Here is an 18,665-nt window from a genome sequence, read left to right as displayed (position 1 = left end):
GTATATTTACTAAAGAGTGGGTTTATAAAATTGGAGAAGTTACCCATAGCAACCAATGAGGCAAAAGGATTATTGACAAAGTATTACAAATAAACATTATATTTATGATTCCGCTAATCTGTCCAATTACACAAGCCTGTGAAAAGGACTGTATATAAAAATGGCAATCCCTAAATATTTCATAAGATATTTTAAATTGAAGCTGAAAGTCTGCACTTTAATTGTCCATTGTTAAATTTTAAATCAATTAAGGTGTATTACAGAGCCAATATTAGGAAAATTGTCTCAGTATCAAACTATATAGAACTACAGTAGCTGTATGTGTATGTATATAACCCTAATTACCTTGTGTGGCGGTGCTCCTCACTGTAGTTTTTTTGTACTTTATTTTTCACTTAGATCTTCTCAATACCATAATAAATTAATTTAACGCTACAACAAGAATACTATTGTTGTGTCAGTATTCAAAAGTCACTAACAGATTTGTGAAGTACTCTTTATTTTATAAACTGCACAATTCATGTTTAATTAATACGAAATGAAAAATGAATAATCTCACGCTGGTTTCCCATTAGACTTTGTCCAGCAGATATATAGAGTGGAATCACAGAGTACAAAACACTACTGCATCTATGCTTAACCCTGTTCAGTGGATGAGACCCTCTGGATGTAGTAGGAGGTAGGTCATGAGTGCAGGTGGTAATCCCAGATTTGATATTTTATGAAGACATTGTCCACTGTATTGACTCCTCACAGCACATCGGGCAAGGTGCTGAAGACGACGAGGTTGATTTGTAACTTGCAGTACGGACTCATAAAAGCTGCAATGTTCCTACAAATAGAAAATAATAATCAACTGTAAAATACAAGAGTTTCTTCATTACATTATTTGATGCAAAGTTTCCAACACTTCCAAAACTATCATTAGTTAAGCTGTGAATATCTTGCTACTTTTGTAGAACTAAGTTGGAAAAGATAAATGTGCCTATAAACCGCCTAATAAATAGTGTCACCTCACACAAAAACCAATGCAAATCAATATAAAAACAGATCACAGGGGTGCCCACAGGCAATAATAAAACTGACCAATGTTCTCTGAGTAAACAATAGGTTTGTTTGTGTACCCAATAAAATAGAGAAAGAGAGACACACAATAGTGTAAAACGAAATATAATAAAAACATAAATGCTAACAATTCAAGACTCTATTTTGATGGAGCTTGTACCAAAAGAAATGGTCAACTTAGTAGGCAGACAGAAGCGCATAGAAACATAGAATTTGATAGCAGATAAGAACCATTTGGCCCATCTAGTCTGCCCCTTTTTTATCCTTCAGGTAATCTCAACCCTTTTTGATCCTTATTTCTTTGTATGGATCTTCATATGCCTATACCAAGCATGTTTAAATTGTTCTATTGTCTTAGCCTCTACCACCTCTGATGGGAGGCTATTCAATTTATCCACTACCCTTTCTGTGAAGTAATTTTTTCTAACATTTCCCCTGAACCTACCTCCCTCCAGTTTCAGTGCATGTCCTTGTGTTCTATTACTTTTTTTCCTAGGAAGAAAAATTCCCTCCTGTACTATGTTAAAACCCTTGATATATTTGAAGATTTCTATCATGTCCCCCCTTTCCCTTCTCTGCTCCAAACTATACATGTTAAGATCTTTTAGTCTTTCCAGGTAAGTTTTGTGATGTAGGCCATTCACCATTTTAGTTGCCCTTCTTTGTACAGTCTCTAATGTATTTAAATCCTTCTGAAGCTATGGTCTCCAGAACTGGACACAGTATTCCAGAGGCTGTACCAATGACCCATAAAGTGGCATTATTACTTTTTCTGCTACTGATTCCTCTCCCTATGCAACCAAGCATCTGACTATCCTTCCTCATTGCTTTGCTACATTGCTTTCCTGCCATTAAGTCACTTGAAATAGTGACTCCTAGATCTCTTTCCTCCTAAGTAGTTTCCATTTGAGTACCCTTGATACTATATTGTGCCTTTGGGTTTTTGAGTCCCAAGTGCATAATTTAGCATTTTTTTAGCATTAAACTGTAGTTGCCATGCTCTTGACCAATTCTCAAGTTTACCTAGATCATCCGTCATTTGATTTACCCCTCCTGGTGTGTCTACTCTGTTGCATATATTTGTGTCATCTGCAAAAATGCATACTTTCCCTTCAATACCATTTGCAATGTCACTAACTAAGATATTAAAGAGCACTGGTCCAAGTACAGATCCCTGGGGTACTCAACTGGTAACATGTCCCTACATAGAATGCACTCCATTTACTACAACTGTCTGTTTCCTATCCTGCAACCAGCCAGCGGACTACTGGCTCCAGCAATCCTTTGCCATTCTAACTACCAGAACCAGCCTGAAAGGACCGAATATCGTCTTAAACCAGTTTCATCCAACACCAAGTGGCAAGCCCCACTCCTACTCTACTCAAAAGGGACTTTGGACATATCAAGGGAAATTCTATTCCATCAGGATCCATTCTCCCCTCAATTGAGCAAGGTGGACGGTAACTATAAGCTCGCTCTGGTCACAGAGGCGGTCCTATTACACATTTCCAGGCATTATGGAACGGACAGCTATTACAGTGTATCCGAGTTCTGCTACTGCACCCATGCATTTTTATCTCCATTAGTATATGCATTATATGTGTGGCCATGTGGCCTATTTAATTGTGCCTATTCTTTTAAAAATATATTTTAATATAAAATTGTGAAGTCAATCCAACTGGTAATTGGTTTTTATTTTCACCAGCGCTGCAAAATTTGTTTTCTCGTTTTGTATATTCTCAGGTTTGACACACCTGATCCTATTGCAGCTGCTTCCGAGCAAAGCAGGTCACACCTTGCGCCCCTAGGGGACTCCTCCCTTGCTATTTCAGCGAGTAGAGGGACCCAATCCTTTTTTCATTATAGCCAATAAGAACCTGTTTTGAAATCCGGGTAAATCCGGACCTGCACATCTCTAGTTGTAGGTGATATTATCTATGTCTATTACCATATGAGCCAGGTGTCTTAACATTTGCAGCAAAATCATTCTAGCCTCTTAAGTCTGGGTAAAGTATTGACAAACTCTGCAGTAGTGGTAATCAACAGTTAAACAGCTACTGGTGGAAAAGTCCTTTAATATTAGTTACCAATGGAACTGAATAGTAACAATAATGAAGTGACTTGAAGAAGATAATAAGATGTATTTCTTACCTCCCATATATCAGTGGGCACAGATTCCACCCAAACATCTCCAGATGGGATTCGGTCATATGAATTGAGAAGGATCTCAAAGGCCAGGGGTGAAGCAGCACAGAACCGCCACATCTGGGGGTAGTTAATACATATGTAAAATGTATCCATTAAATAATTTCACTTCATAGAACTCTTCTTGAAAAGGGAACTCTGGGCACAAGGGGACACACAAAACTGGTATGTTCTGTTATTTCAGTTGCCACATATAGGCTAGAACCCATGTCACGGAAGGTATGTTCATTGTAGTCTCAAAACTGGATTACTTATCTCAGTCACTCTAGGGTTACACCCCCCATGTCATTGCCAAACACTTTATAGCTACTTGCAGGAGAAATGAACCCTTGCCAGGCCTAATTTTAATGAACCATAGTACTAGATTTTTCCTGTTATCTCCTCTTCAGGATCTCCCTTCATGGACAATTTTGTGGCACTTTTATGGTACAAAAAAAAGTAAGAAAGAATATATATGATTATAAGTGAGGCTGATGGTACAAGAGGGAGCACTCTGTCATGCTGAGAGCAAGTCTGGATTAAGGGCCTAATGGGCCTGCAGCTGAGAATGTTCAAGGGCCTTTTATGAGAAGAGGAGGAAGTGAGGCCAATGCCCTGTAGGAATGTAGACCCCCATACACTATATATAAGTTGTTTGATTTAACAAATTTATCTGAACAATTGTTTTTGTCCATTTTCCAGCGTTTTGGGAGCAGATGGTTGATTTTTTTTTTTTTTTTTTTTTTAGGAAAAGATTTACAAAATAAAGAACAAGGGCACCCATTGGATCATAATGTATGAGAATAAAAACAATCACAGTAAAGCTGTGTACACACGGAGCAATATGATCGCTGGCAATACATTGCTAGCAATATATTGCTCAGCAATCATACTGCTCAGTGTCCTGTTTACATCAGCGACCAAGAGATGGTCGCTGATGTAAATGTCACACTGCCGGGAGAAGAAGCAGGGGAAGTCGCTGGTCGGAGGAGCATGCTCCTCCGACCAGCGATCATTCAGGGGCTGAAAACGGGAGCGTGCACCTGGCGATTTATCGCCGGTGCACACTCCAATCGCTGACAATATGGTCACTCAGCAACCATATTGCCAGCGATTTATGCACATGTGTACACAGTTTATAACTGATATATGGATGTACTCCACTTAATCTATGAACCATTAACTCTCTGCCACACATACATATAAAAAGAAGCATTTTTAGAGTACAGATTTCACCATTATGAACTACAAAAGAACCCAGAGTAACCCAGTCTCCTAGATTACAAAAATTCTCCATAGGCAATGCACCAATATGACATCATAGACTGGCAGATACACCATACTGAGATTTAAACAAGTCTGTACCATTTTCTGACCATGTGATCTGATCTAAATAAATAAATGATTTATTATTTTATATTAACATTAATGTACTGGTTCAGATGGAATACTTATATTTCTCACACTTACCTTGACACTAGGGGGGGTGGAGCCATGATTCAATAGTGTCTGTATCAATTGGTGAGGCTGACACTCAGGATAATCGCTGCACACCTGCAGAGCACAATCCAGGGGGGTGAAACCAGCACTATTTGTCACGTTAACAGATGCCCCGTGGTCCAGAAGCATTTGCACTAACCCCAGATGGCAGTTAGAGCTGGCATTGTGCAGGGGTCCATGACCTTTTTTCCCTGGAGTGTCAGGATTGCCTCCTGCCTTCAAGAGCATCTCTGCCACCCTCAAAATTGGGCCAAAGTACTGTGGGGAATCGGAAGCAGCACATGCTGCATTGAGAGGTGTCTCTCCCTCACGGTTACGTGCACAGGGGTCAGCCCCTAGGCTCAAGTATAGCGCCACATGTTCTTCCAGGCGATGTACCGATGCCACATGAAGTGGAGTGGCGCGAGTGTAATGGCAGGGAAGATTGACAAGAGCACCAAATTCCAAAAGCTCCTTCACACATCTAAAACAGCAGATAAAGAAAGCTGAAACATTTTTGAGATGCATTAGAGAGATATATATACAGCTTATTACATTTTGTTGTATTATCTCATCAAAATATACAGTAGATATAAGACAATTATATATAATAAATACAGCATATGTGCACTGTACTTAAAATACAGTAAAAGGCAATTTTCTATTTTTTGCAGGCTTCATAAGCAGGCCATGCTTCCATCAGGACTAACCTGCTAATAGACTTTAGTGCATCATAATCAGGCTCTGATTCACAAATAAAATGGGTCAATGCCACCAAGGTAGCTGATGTTCCCCTTGGCATTAGCCACCAGGATTGTGCACTGTGCCCTTCTACGCAATGGCATAATATATAGAGTCTTAAAAAATAGTTACTGCAAGTTTAGATCAAGGGCTGAAGCAAAGCTTTATGTTGCATGGGGCAAATATTCTGCTTGGCCCCTTATCCCCTATATATAGTATAACCCTTGGCTTGCTAGAATACAGTTGGCAACATTGTATAAAGGGTAATATGTTTGATGGGCGAGAGCAAAACTCATTATTAGTCCTTTGACATTAAGGTGTCAGCAACTGCTGCATTCACTTTGTTTCTGGCTTGTCTTTACTTTTAAATGGGGCATGCAGGCTCCACTGAATGAGCCCCATAGTACAGAGAGCATAATTTGCCGCCATATACCAAGTCGTACATTGCAAGGTGCAGGTTTACTTTTTCATCTTTAAAAATTATACTGATGCAGAACAGTATTGAATAGGAGAAATCTCCCAACTCTTTCTCCATGGAAAGACATGATCCTTATTGTTAGATTATGTGTATTTCTTTGCAACAAAATACTTTAAGTTGAAGTACAAATGTAATTCTATTTGCAAAAAAAAAAAGAATAAACCTTAAGACTGGTTTCCAATGTTTGAACATTTTTACTAATAAGAAAATGTGTTGTCATCTGTATAAGTATAATTGAACCATGTTTGTGTATGCGTGTGTATTTGTGTGTTTGTGTATGAATATTCCTCGATAACTCTCGAACCCTTTAACTAATCGTCTTCAAAATTTGCACACTACCTTATTATGTCAAGGGATGATCTAAGTTTGAAGATGGGGTTAATCGGATGAGCCCTAAGGGTGCTGTTATAAGGGTCCATGCTACTGTATTTCTGTTGTTCTCATGTATTGTGATATGCCGTTGGAAAGATTAAGATTTCCTGAATACAACACAATAAACAGACTCTCTTAAGTGGACCCTTAAAGGACTATAAGGGTCCATTAAATGAAAAATATTTTCACTTTACAAAACTTTTGACAAACTGAAATTAATAAGTGACTCATGGGCAGAGTGGTCTGTGAATCGAACACCGTAGATATCATTGTGAAATCCATGTGAGATCGATCCTCAGTCAGTTATTTTTTCTCTTGATTGTTTGCTTATTCATTGAGAGTTTTCGTGATCTTCTTTACCTGCTGCAGCAGCTCCTGCTCTGCTGTGGTTGGAAAGGGAAGGTGGATAGTTGGAGACTTGCTCCGGCTGCTGCAGCAACTTCTGCTCTGCTGTGGTTGGGAAAGGAAGGTAAGATAGTTGGAGACCTGCTCTGGCTACTGCAGAAGCTTCTGCCCTGCTGTGGTTGGGAAGGGAAGATAGATAGTTGGAGACTTGCTCTGGTTGCTGCTGCTGCAGCAGCTTCTGCTCTGCTGTGGTTGGGAAGGGAAGATGGATAGTTGGAGACTTGGTCTGGCTGCTGCAGCAGCTTCTGCCCTGCTGTGGTTGGAAAGGGAAGGTGAATAGTTGGAGACTTGCTGTGCCTGCTGCAACAGCTTCTGCCCTGCTGTAGTTGGGTAGGGTAGGTAGGTGGATAGTTGGATACTTGCTGTACCTGCTGCAGCAGCTTCTGCTCTGCTGTGGTTGGGTAGGGGGATAGCTAGAGACCTGCTCTGGCTACTGCAACTGCTTTTGTCCTGCTGTGGTTGGGACGGGTAGGTTGGACAAGAATTGCATAAGCATAAACTTTCGCCCATCTGTCGGACAGGCCTTACTATAGCGTACTATATGTAACAGTTTTTTTCTTCTTTCTTTGTTTCAAGCCATTAATAATAATGTAGCCACCAAAAGTGGAGAGTGAGCAGTAGATTACATGGTGAGTCTTTTCTGGAGATAATACTTCCTGAAGCAGGGGTGTGTAATAAGTGGCCCTCCACCTGCTGTTGAACTAAACACCTGCAACAGTTTTAGCATGGACAAATAGCAAAACTATGTCAGGGCATGCTGGAATATATAGTTCTACAGCAGCTGGAGGTCCACATATTTTTTAACCCTAGAGGCATAATGCAGAATTGTATATCAGGATCTTTTTGACACCATAACTTTGGGGTTTTCATATTTTCACACCAGGCATGAGCTTTTACAATGGCATGTATCCAATGAATGCCAGAGGTTATCTAGAGAAGATTTATATGGTGTTCAATCAGCATAATGCTTAGTAAATATGTGATTTGAAACCCATTCTGATGCCGATGCCTGAGCCATCACATGCTCATGAAGCTAAACTGATACCCCTTTCACATCGAAAATGCCATGTCGCACCCAGGATTTGGACACAGGTCCTCTTGGGAGAAACCTGACATTTGGCGAAGCTCCCCGCAGCGACCCAGGAATATGCTGGGTCGCTGATGTCATTGGGGGGCAGCCAGGGCCGGTGCAAGGCACCGGAGCACCCCAGGCGAGTCGGGGTGGGGGCGCCCCGGTGGCGGGGGCAGGGGATACCTGTTGCGCCGTCTGGGGAGCGGGCAGGGGGGCCCATTCTGACGTCTGACAGGAGCCTGCAGTGGTGTCCTTGCCGCGCGGGTACCTGCGGCGCTGTGTATAAAGCTGGCGGCTGCGGGGGGGTCCCTGCAGTGAATAAGAAATAACTAGCGCTATGCAGGGGCACAGGAAGCGCTTCTGTTTTGAAAACACTAGCTGCACGCTGATTGGCTGAATCTCAGCCAATCAGCGTGCGGCCAGGGTTTTCAAACCCGGCAGCACTTCCCGCGTCGCCGCATAGCCCGGCGAATAGCGCTAGTTATTTTTTATTCACTGCAGAACCCCACACCGCCACCAGCTTTATAGACAGTGCCGCAGGTACCCGCGCGGCAAGAACACCACTGCAGGCTCCTGTCAGAAGCCGGCATGGACCCCCCTGCCCGCTCCCCAGACGGCGCAGCAGGTACCCCCTTTGCACGGGGGCGAGGGGCGAACTGCCGCCCTCCAGTGGGGGGCAGCAGCGCATGATCGAGGGGCGAGGAGGAGGCAAGCTTAGAGCTGACACTGCCTCCTCCCTATAATGTGAATGGGACCCTGGTCGCTTGACCCGGGTTACCTGTTCTCACTACCTAGCAACCTGGGTCCAATCTGGGAAAAACCCTTATTTTAACTCAGACTGCCGGGTTGCTGCACCGGGATTTTTCAAAATGTCCTTTCACAACACACAGTGACCCGGGCCAGACCTGGGTCTAATACAGCATAGCTGATAGTACATTTTGGATGCACGCCGCTCAGTACTGCAAGAGGTGCTACGACTTGCAGTCTAGTTCTGTGATTTGTGCTCTATAAATATGTTTATCCTTTTCAAACAGCAGTTCCTTACAGCCTGCAGAACCTCTCTTTGTGACAGTTCCAGGAATAGTGGAGGCTGAGAGGGCCCTTCCTAGGAAGGAGACTGGGAGCAAGGAAAGGTAAGGAGCCCAGGACAAGGAGCTGTATAATACAGTAATTTTGCTGGAGCTGAGTGGTGTACGCAGTACTTGCAAGAGCAGCAAGGTCCTTTTGACCTTGTTGGGTGTTGCCCTATTGTTGTTGGGTGGAAAGGGGACCCCATAGCAGTTCATCCGTGGCAGTACAAAAAGTATGTGCAGCACATACTTTTTGTACTGTGCGATGCCCGGGGGAGCGTGCATCGCATTGCGCTATCGCACCGTGTATGGGCACCTTTACTCTTTTGACCAAACTAAATGAATCCAGAAAAACTACTTTAAGCATCATGTACTTTCTGCAGAGGTTCCAAGGTAGATGAAATGAAGGCATAAGGATTAGGTTCAAATCCCACAGAACCACGAAAGAACTTTGGTGAGCACAGTTTCAGTGAAGTGAACAAGCAGAAGACTGCTGAGGCTTGAAAATAGAGTGGGTGGAAAGAAAGAAGTGTGGAAGCAAAGGGAAGTAGACAAGTGGCCCAATAGTTGGAGAGAGGGGAAGGGTGAAGAGGTTTTTTTATTATTATTTTTAGAGGGAGAGACATAAGATCACAACTGAAGTCAGAAATGGTGAAATAGGTATAATCGTTTCCAGGGGACATGGTAGGATATTAAGCAATAGAGTTGGGAGGAAGTAGGGTTTGGGTTTCAGAGGAGAGGACAATGAGCTCAGACACTGAAACATTAGAGATAGAACTGAAGGTGACAAGGTGGATTGAAGAGAATGATGGCAGTGGATGGAATACCAAGTGAAATTTCCTGATGGATGTTGTATATTTCTCCTTAATAGGAAATGGTGGAATCATTAGAGCTGCAAAATAAAAGTTTGTGGTGGAGGAGGACAGAGAAGAGATATGGTGATAGCACAGAAGTGGCAAGAATTGTAGGAGATATAAGAGATTGGGTAACTGATGTAGATTTGCTTGATGATAGTAAAAGCTTAATAATAGGAAGACCAGATACATTTGATGAAGTTAAAGTGGATGTAGCTAGGCATTTGGCAGATCTGGAGCTCATTTGCTGGAAGTGAATAAGGAGGTTATGATGGCTTGGGGTTTGGGTCGCCAAGATGCTGTGAAACCGCTGGGGCTGCTTTGTCAAGTACTGAGGAGCCCAGACAAAAAGACAGAAAGAAGTCTGAAATAGACATAGGAGAATATGGTCAAGGCTATCAATGCTGCAGTGTGAACATTACTTAGGGTGTCCACAGACGCATCGATCCCGGCGTGCATTCTGTGCTTAACTAGCACACATAGCATCGCATCGTATGCCTTGTGCATGCGATGCGATGCTATGCGATAAAAAGCTAGTACAAAAAGTATGTGCAGCACATACTTTTTGTAGTGTGCGATGAGGTGCCGCAGGAGCGCGCACCCCATCGCATAGCATCGCACCGCCAGGATCGGTGCGTGTGTGGGCACCATTAGGGTGGAGGTGAGGGAAAAAGGAATAAAGTAAGGAAGAAGGAATGGTGTATAACAGGACGACAAAGCTTGGAAATGTCACAGAAATAGGAGAACAAAAGTCCAGGGAGTGTCCATTATGGAGCATGGAAGTTGGCACATTGGGTGTCCATAGTGACTTGTAAATTCCCAAGAATAACAGCGGGAATGTTATGTAAGAATAAATACAATTGAGGCTAAAAAAAGTCACCAAATATGACCATAGATTTAAAACAGCAATACCTTTAAGTGCAAGATATGCCTAGTACTTTAGTTCATTGTTGGAAAATCATATGCATAACATAGGGCCTTATTTTGGTTCATTCTTTCTGACAAAATCCTTCTTAGATGGACAAAACCATGTGCACTGCAGGGGGGCAAATGTAACATGTGCAGAGAAAATTAGATTTGGGTGAGTTATTTTGTTTCTGTGCAGGGTAAACACTGGCTGCTTTATTTTTACACTGCAATATAGATCTCACTTTGAAGTAAAACCCACCCAAATCTAACTCTCTGCACAAGTAACATCTGCCCCCCTGCAGTGCACATGGTTTTGTCCATCTAAGAAGGATTTTGTCAGAAAGAGTGAACCAAAATAAGGCCCATAATACTGTATTAAACTGTCAAGTATATGTTATGCATACAAAGCATTTTCTTTACCTACCTGACACTGAGTCCTGATTCTGCTAAAGTTTAAGAAAGGTAAATCCCATCAAACCCATCAGTAAGCAAACAATATAAGCACAAATTCTGCAAATTCCAACAAAGGTTTTAGCTGCAGCAGAATACGATTCTTTAAGGATTCATATTTAGCCAACACTCTCCCACAATGAGTACTTACACCAGTGTTTCCACTGTGGTACAGAGGTGGAGCGGTGCCAGACCATCTTCGCTCTGTAGATTGGGATCTGCTCCACGGCTCAGCAACAGTTGGGTACACTCAGCATGGTGCCCCTCGCAGGAGTCATGCAGTGCTCCTCGGCCACCCACTATGGAATTGGGATTAGCTCCATGGGATATTAAGTGCCGTACACAGTCAGAGTAGCCCCGGCCAGCAGTGATACGCAAGGGAGTGGTGTGAGACTTTTTAGGCATTAATGACCAGAGTCCTGAGAAAAACAAATATGTTTTTTTTTTTTACATATTGGATGTAGTTTAGGATCAGGTACCAAGAGTTAGCAATGTCAACATATCAATTTCTAGTCAGCAGATTCACTGTATAACTACCGTGACTTCCGGTGTCCCAAGTAATATTTTTAGCTTTGTGGTGGGGAAACTATATACACTGGTCACAGGGTGAAACCAACTAACCAATAAAAGATATAGATGTGTTGAGTATAACTTCAGATTGGGATAAACAAACACATGATAGGCTGAAAAACAGGATAGGCTACAATCATTTCATTTCTGTGTCAGAGAATCATTAGGTATGGTTTCTGCTGTAAAAGACTGAGAAAATGTTTCATTCACAGATTCATGTCATTCCATCAGAGGACATACTGTATAATGATGGCATATAATTATACAGGCATCTTGTGTAGGCATAGAGACAGAGATCTGGATGGCAACAGTTTGTCACTCAGCTTTCTGACACAATCCTAGATATAGTCATTCAAACATCTGCTCATTTTCCAATATAGACAGAATAGGGTACTTGAGGAGGTTGCCCAGCACCAACAGCAACATTACCAGCATGGTGGCACTACAGTATTTTTAACACATTTCAGGTGCATGAAGTATTTACACATTATACTTTTCAATAATTTTGTCAGCATATCATATTATTAATATTATTGGTAGGCCCCCCCACCCCCCCACCCCCACCCCCCACTAATTATTTGCGCCGGAGCCCCCTAAAGTCCTTAATCCCAAACACTGGAAAATGCACAATGGTCCCACAGACAAATTAGTTAAATCTGTTTGATTTAATAAAGTTATACAAACAATTGTTCTGTCCATTTTTGCAGAATTTGGGAGCAAATGGTTAGTTGTCATTTGCTCCCATACATTACCAGATCTTTGTTTCCACCAGCAGATTGTACAGATACATCTTTAGGTGTGTACCCAGCTTATATCTTCATAACCTTCATTTGCCTTCTGTGTGATCACCATCCCAACTCATCCAAAAAAGAACATGTAAGTGACTCTTCCCATCTCATTTCATATCTTGGCAATGGCATCAGCTGCCCTTCGTTGTCTCTATCACCTTCTGCTGCTTTTGTCATCATCATCCTCAACCTTGGAATACCAGACAAACTTCAAATATGCTCCCTCTGTAGGAAATCATGCTATGCTACAGATCTCCAACACAGCAGAAAGCTCCAATGAAAGCCATTATTGTGGGGAAAATTTTACTATTTCCCAACATTCATCTCCCATCTTTTAGTCCAAAATGTACGTTCGCATTTTTTTTCACATGTTTTTTTTTCGCATGGACATAATTCTAGATTCAGGAACTTTCCAGTCCTATTGCCCATAGCTGTCACATCAATCACAAGATTGACACCACAAAACAGTAAAACTGTGACAAATGCTTTTTTAACAAATTATATTTTGTCTTGCAAAATAAAATGCTGATTTTGCATGACCTTACTTATCAATCAACACCAGCTCACCCAATACCTCCCATCAGATCAGACCCCCTAGATCAGTGGTTCCCAACCTCAGTCCTCAAGTACCCCCAACAGTTCACATTTTCCAGGTCTCCACACAGAATCGTAAGTGACATAATTAGCTCCACCTGTGGATATTTTAAAATGTGTCAATGAATAATGAGTGCACCTGCTAGGTGACCTTGAAAATGTGCTCTGTTGGTGGTACTTGAGGACAAAGGTTGGCAACCACTGCCCTAGATACTGCCAAATCTGATACAAACAAATCCATATACCACCCTGTAAAAACTGTGCATTCAGATGGAAGCAGAACTGACATAAGCACTATGGGAGATTTCTCAAACACTTTTATATTGACCCTTAATATCTTTTTGCCCTGGATAAAAGGTGGAATTTGTTTTGTGACATATGTCGCTATAGTGATTAGAACAAGAGCAGATTCCATCCTGGTTTTGCCTGATACTGATCACTTTTCATTAAAATACATTCATATCTGAATTTCACAACTACAGTATCTTTTGTCTTACCCTTGTCTGAATTAGAACAATTCAGGGCTTATGAAGGTTCTATTACATAGCCGACTATACTTGGCAGGATAACGTGTCTGATGGGTTATCCTGCCAAGGGTTATTGGGCAGCACAGACAGTGTGATGTTTTGAACTGAGGTTATGGGTTTGATTCCCACCATGGCCGTAACTATGTAGAATTAGTATATTCTCCCTGTGTTTCTATGGGTTTTCTCCAACAATCCAAAAATATCATATGCATTGAACTTCGAAGAAAACCTTCTATTGTTATAACAATAATTGTTAAGTAATAGCAGGTATTAGACTTGTGCATGACTTGCTACTGCAGTGTTTAGCTGCACATTACTGATTCATTTGAAAGCCAAAGATGGCTAATTATCCTGCATCTTCAGCCTGACCATTCTCACATCCATCACCTCATCTGACTTCCACACACAAAAAGAATATTGTTATGTTTTCAATACTTTCTTGAAAGCCAAATAAATCTCTTAATAATAAAAAAAAACTCATGGCCAAGCACTTACTAACATTTCCCTATAAAACCCTTATTTTACTTTATCAGTTCCCTCCTCAATGTCTGGATATTTTCCAGTCACCTTGCAGCTGCAGCTGGCCTGTTGTCTGTCAGTCCTGGTCAGGACAACAGCTGCTCAAGCATGCTTAGTTCTCATTCTAGAATTTGATATCACCAAACAGACCCTCTCACCCATTTCCGGAGACCACTGTAGTTCTTCACTAATTGTCTCCACCACAACTTCTGCTGAGCCATCTTCTTTGAATATCCTCCTGATCCTTTCAAAGTCTCCTGTATATAGTGCATTATGGATGACAGCATCTCTGCAGTATTGGCGTCTTCGGTTGGCAGGGGGGTTCAAAGGCTGGCTTTTTGGCAGGAATCTGCGGGTGAGACACTGCCTGTTCACAGCCCTTCTCCGATCCTCATTCTCCAGCTGTTCTCTCTGCCTTTGTAGGGATCGTAGGGTGGCAGCTGTGAAGGGAAAAGTCTCTCTAGACATATTATAGGGAGTTTTATCTTCACCTTAACAGCACTAGAATTGAAAGGCTCATCCCACAGTGCAAGCAAGGGGAGTGATGTCCTATTTATAACCCCTGGGTTTCTGCTACTCCACATGGTAAACATATTCTTGCAGTGTCACTTTCCAGCATATAATTATGCGGTTGCTTGTCCTTAACATGTCCCCTCCCTGACATAAAAAATGTGAAACAAAATATATTGCGTTAACTGGCACTACATACGAACATGAGCAATCAAAGCAAATTCTATAACCTTTGTTTGATGCAAGGCTCCTTTGATGCACCAGAATATTCAGGATGAGAATATGAACAAAAACTTCATCCCATACATATAAACACAGAAAGGGGGCACTTATCCTGCGTACTGTACTTGTGCAGCTATTGTGTATATACCTTTGGTCTCACGTGGACCAAATAGTGTGAATGTGCTAATTAAGGGTAAAGGAGAAGAGTGCTCATGGAATAAATACACACCCTGCTGGGCTCCAAAAGGAATGAGCTGGGCAGTGTTCCCTCTGGACCTTAAAAGTGCAATTCTGGCTTACAATTATGACTACATAGTTAAAATCATTTAGAAAGTTAGCCAACTTCTCACTGTTTTCCCAGCTTGTGATACCGATGTGCTGCCCCGTGAGTTCGGTATCGCTTAGATAAATAGACTGTGAAGGTAAGACAATTTTGACTACGTCGGTTTTTATGTATTTGGCCATAGGCCATATAGCACATAGTCAAAATCGCAAGTAAGGATAGTCAAGATTGTATGCTTCGGAGTCAGGACTCTGGGGAGTTCAAGGGAAATTGCATATTCAAAATTGTACATAGCCAAAATGGCGCCATGTGTACACAGCTTTAGTTGGGTCACATGTGCAAAGCCAAGGGGGTGAGTGACTGTGCTGACCATCCCTGCCCTGGGCCAAGGCAGATTTCATTTTGTCCCCACCCCATGTGGCATAATGCCACAATTCTCGGGCACATGGGAAGTGATTAAGCAACAATGATATTTGTGAATCACAGCATTACAATGCAAGGAGGGGGGGGGGGGGCAGGGTTCTGACTGTCGTAAGGAAGGAGGGTTTCTAGGTACTCAGAACTTTCCCACCCCCATACTCCGCTGGGCAGCATTCCCACAGCCTCCATACAGCTCCAGAACCTGACACTGCGCACATACAGTTAGTGCTTGCCAGCTCTTCTTTTTTGTTGTTCTTACCTGTAGTCAGGACAGCGTGTTGCATTATCAATTTACTCTATGTGCAAAGCCAAGGGGTGAGTGACTGCGCTGAATATCCCTCTCTCAGACTCTAACACAGCTTTTACAAAAACTCACAATATGTTGCCAGCATTGTATGGGAAGGATGGAGGTGGGTACTGTATGGAAACATTGCTATCTAGTGCACTCTACTACTGTTTTCTCTTTAAATCAAGTGAGGTACAGATGGCTGGATCAGGTTGTCAGCCCTATACACCTCCACTATCCTAAGGGAATTGAACATGGAAATATGGCATGTGTCAGTTCATTTTAAGGTTACAAAATCAATCAGACCATTGTTCCCTATAATAAAAAAACAGATGGCATATCCCCAAGCATAATGGTGCGTACACACAGGGGCGATTATAGCAAATATCGCTGGAAATATGGTCGCTGAGCGACCATATTGCCAGTGATTGGGAGTGTGCACCAGCGATAAATCGCCGGGTGCGCGCTCTTGTTTTCAGCCCCTGAATGGTCGCTGGCGACTTCCCCTGCCTCTTGTGACATTTTCATCTGTGACCATCTCTGGTCGCAGATGAAAACGGGACACTGAGCAATATGATTGCTGAGCAATATATTGCTAGCAATATATTGCCAGCGATCATATTGCCCCATGTGTACGCACCTTAAGTGATTGACTCCCGCACTTTTGCTTCCTGGTTCATCACTTGAAAAGTGTTCACTAGTAAGATACTTCCCAAATAACATTTTTAGCCAGCTTACTGCATATTTAAACACAGCTACTACTTTTACTCATATAATCCAATAAGGCCTTGGCTATCATTATATATATATATATATGTATATATATATATATATATATATATATATATATATATATAGATATAGATATAGATATATAGATATACTTAAGCACTTTACTTACTGATGCAGTTATGGCAGGCAGCACTGAGCAAGAACTATGCGATGCGCTGTTACCCTCATCTCCTCGAGTACCGATTCTATATACCCTACCTAAAATCCACAAGACCCTCGTATCTCCCCCAGGGTGCCCCATCATATCAGCATGTGGATCCCTGTTCCAAATAACATCAGTCTACCTGGATGCCCTGCTGCAACCCTGCATAAAGAATAACCCTGGATTCATCCTGGATATTGTGCAGTGTTGACATTTCCAGCCTGTACACTATTATCCCCAACAACGATGGCATTGCTGCAGTAGGCAACCTGATTACAGACAGTCCTTTATATTGTGGTCCCGACGTATTGATCTTTCTAAAATTGCTTGAGATGATTCTGACACACAACTATTTCTTATATGATGGACAATTCTACCTACAGGCATCTGGCTGTGCGATGGGATCGAATGTGGCCTCATCGTATGCCAATGCCTATATGTTGAACTCAGAGAAAGAAATCTTCTTTAAGGATGAGAATATATCAAGGAATATATCGTTTTATGCACGTTTTTTTTTTTTTTAATTTAAAATTCTTTATTTGGTTTTGTATATAAAAAAGACAAAAAATACAGTAAAAAAGACATAAATAATATCACAAACATACACATACAATTCATAATACATACATTGACATAACTAACGTACATTTAGACAGTAACAATTACAGGTCATTAATCAATTACAATACACTGTTCCACGGCGCATAATCCCCCCGACATTCTTTATAGATACAGACCACTTTTTATCATTAATTAGTTAAATGTTCTTATTTCCCACTCCCTTTTTTTTTTTTTTTTTTTTTTTCCTTCCCTTTCTTTTTTTTTTTTTTTAATTAGGCATTGATCCATGCAACACTTTATTATCAAGTCGATTTCTAACCCTATATATACCAAATTTAATAGTATACTTTTTCAAGTGCATTTACTTATAAAGAAAACTTTATTTATATATTTAAATTTATACCAGGTTTTATAATGTACTTTCCAAGTACATTTTACTTGTGAAGAGGACTTTATTTATATATTTAAATGTTATATTTTTTAGTGTTTTAGTTGTGTATACATTCATTTCTATTAATTTATTTTAATTTATTAATCTGTGCCTTTATTGTGTGAGAGCTTTCTCAAGCCTTTATCATATAGGATTTTTTTTTTTTTTTGTGTAACTATATTATTAGTGAGCATATATTATTTTCCCATTTCACACTTCCTCCCCCCTCCCACTTTCTTTACCCCTTTTCTTATGTTGAATGAATCAGTGCCCATCATATTGCTGTTCTTCTTCTTCGTCATTTATTTTATGCAGTCTGGAGTTCCGCCATCTATCCCATTTATCATGGAACCTAGTCATCGTGTTTCTTGTATAATGCATATAGTTCTCGTGCCTAATCACCTCTCTCACCAGGGCTCTCCATTTTACTATATCTGGTTGATTTGTTGCGAACCAAGTGCGCGCAATGATCACTTTTGCCAGAGTCGTCAAAGTAATAATATACTGATATAATTGTGTTACATTGCTTCCCCCTAACTCCAGTCCGAAAAGGCATACCCTGGGGCCACACTGTACTATATTTGGGACAGTTAGTCTAATATCATTCCATACCTCCTCCCAGAACTTATGTACTTTAGAGCATTCCCATATCAGGTGCCAGAACCCTGCTCCTTCCATGGTGCATTTTGGGCATCTAGTATCATCCCTTATACCTGCCCTATGCAGCATCATTGGGGTACGATATACCCTATGGAGGACATAAAAATGTATTTGCTGGTATCTAATGCTACATGTGGCATGTTTAATTGACCCCAGTATGCTTTTCCAATTTTCTGTTGACAGATGACCTATATCCATTTCCCATTTATTTTTTAATCTTTCCAATATCTCGGAGTGTTGGTTTGAATTAATATTAGCATATAATTTTGAAACCTGCGATCT

The 18,665-nt window shown here is 41.2% G+C and overlaps 1 protein-coding gene across 1 annotated transcript; it reads right to left on the bottom strand.

Moving 5' to 3' along the window:
• Positions 1–533: 533 nt before the first annotated feature.
• Positions 534–14,545, bottom strand: ASB16 (ankyrin repeat and SOCS box containing 16). Its single transcript, XM_083145483.1, has 5 exons — positions 14,236–14,545; positions 11,231–11,498; positions 4,720–5,212; positions 3,217–3,330; positions 534–832 (listed from the first exon to the last, which is right to left on the bottom strand). The coding sequence occupies exons 1-5, from the start codon at positions 14,543–14,545 to the stop codon at positions 647–649; spliced, it is 1,371 nt and encodes a 456-aa protein (XP_083001609.1). The 3' UTR covers positions 534–646.
• Positions 14,546–18,665: the final 4,120 nt, after the last annotated feature.

This window comes from Crinia signifera, chromosome 6 (assembly GCF_055691185.1).
Source record: "Crinia signifera chromosome 6, ASM5569118v1, whole genome shotgun sequence".
NCBI classification, from domain to species: domain Eukaryota; kingdom Metazoa; phylum Chordata; class Amphibia; order Anura; family Myobatrachidae; genus Crinia; species Crinia signifera.
This window is presented reverse-complemented; position numbering and strand designations above follow the sequence as displayed.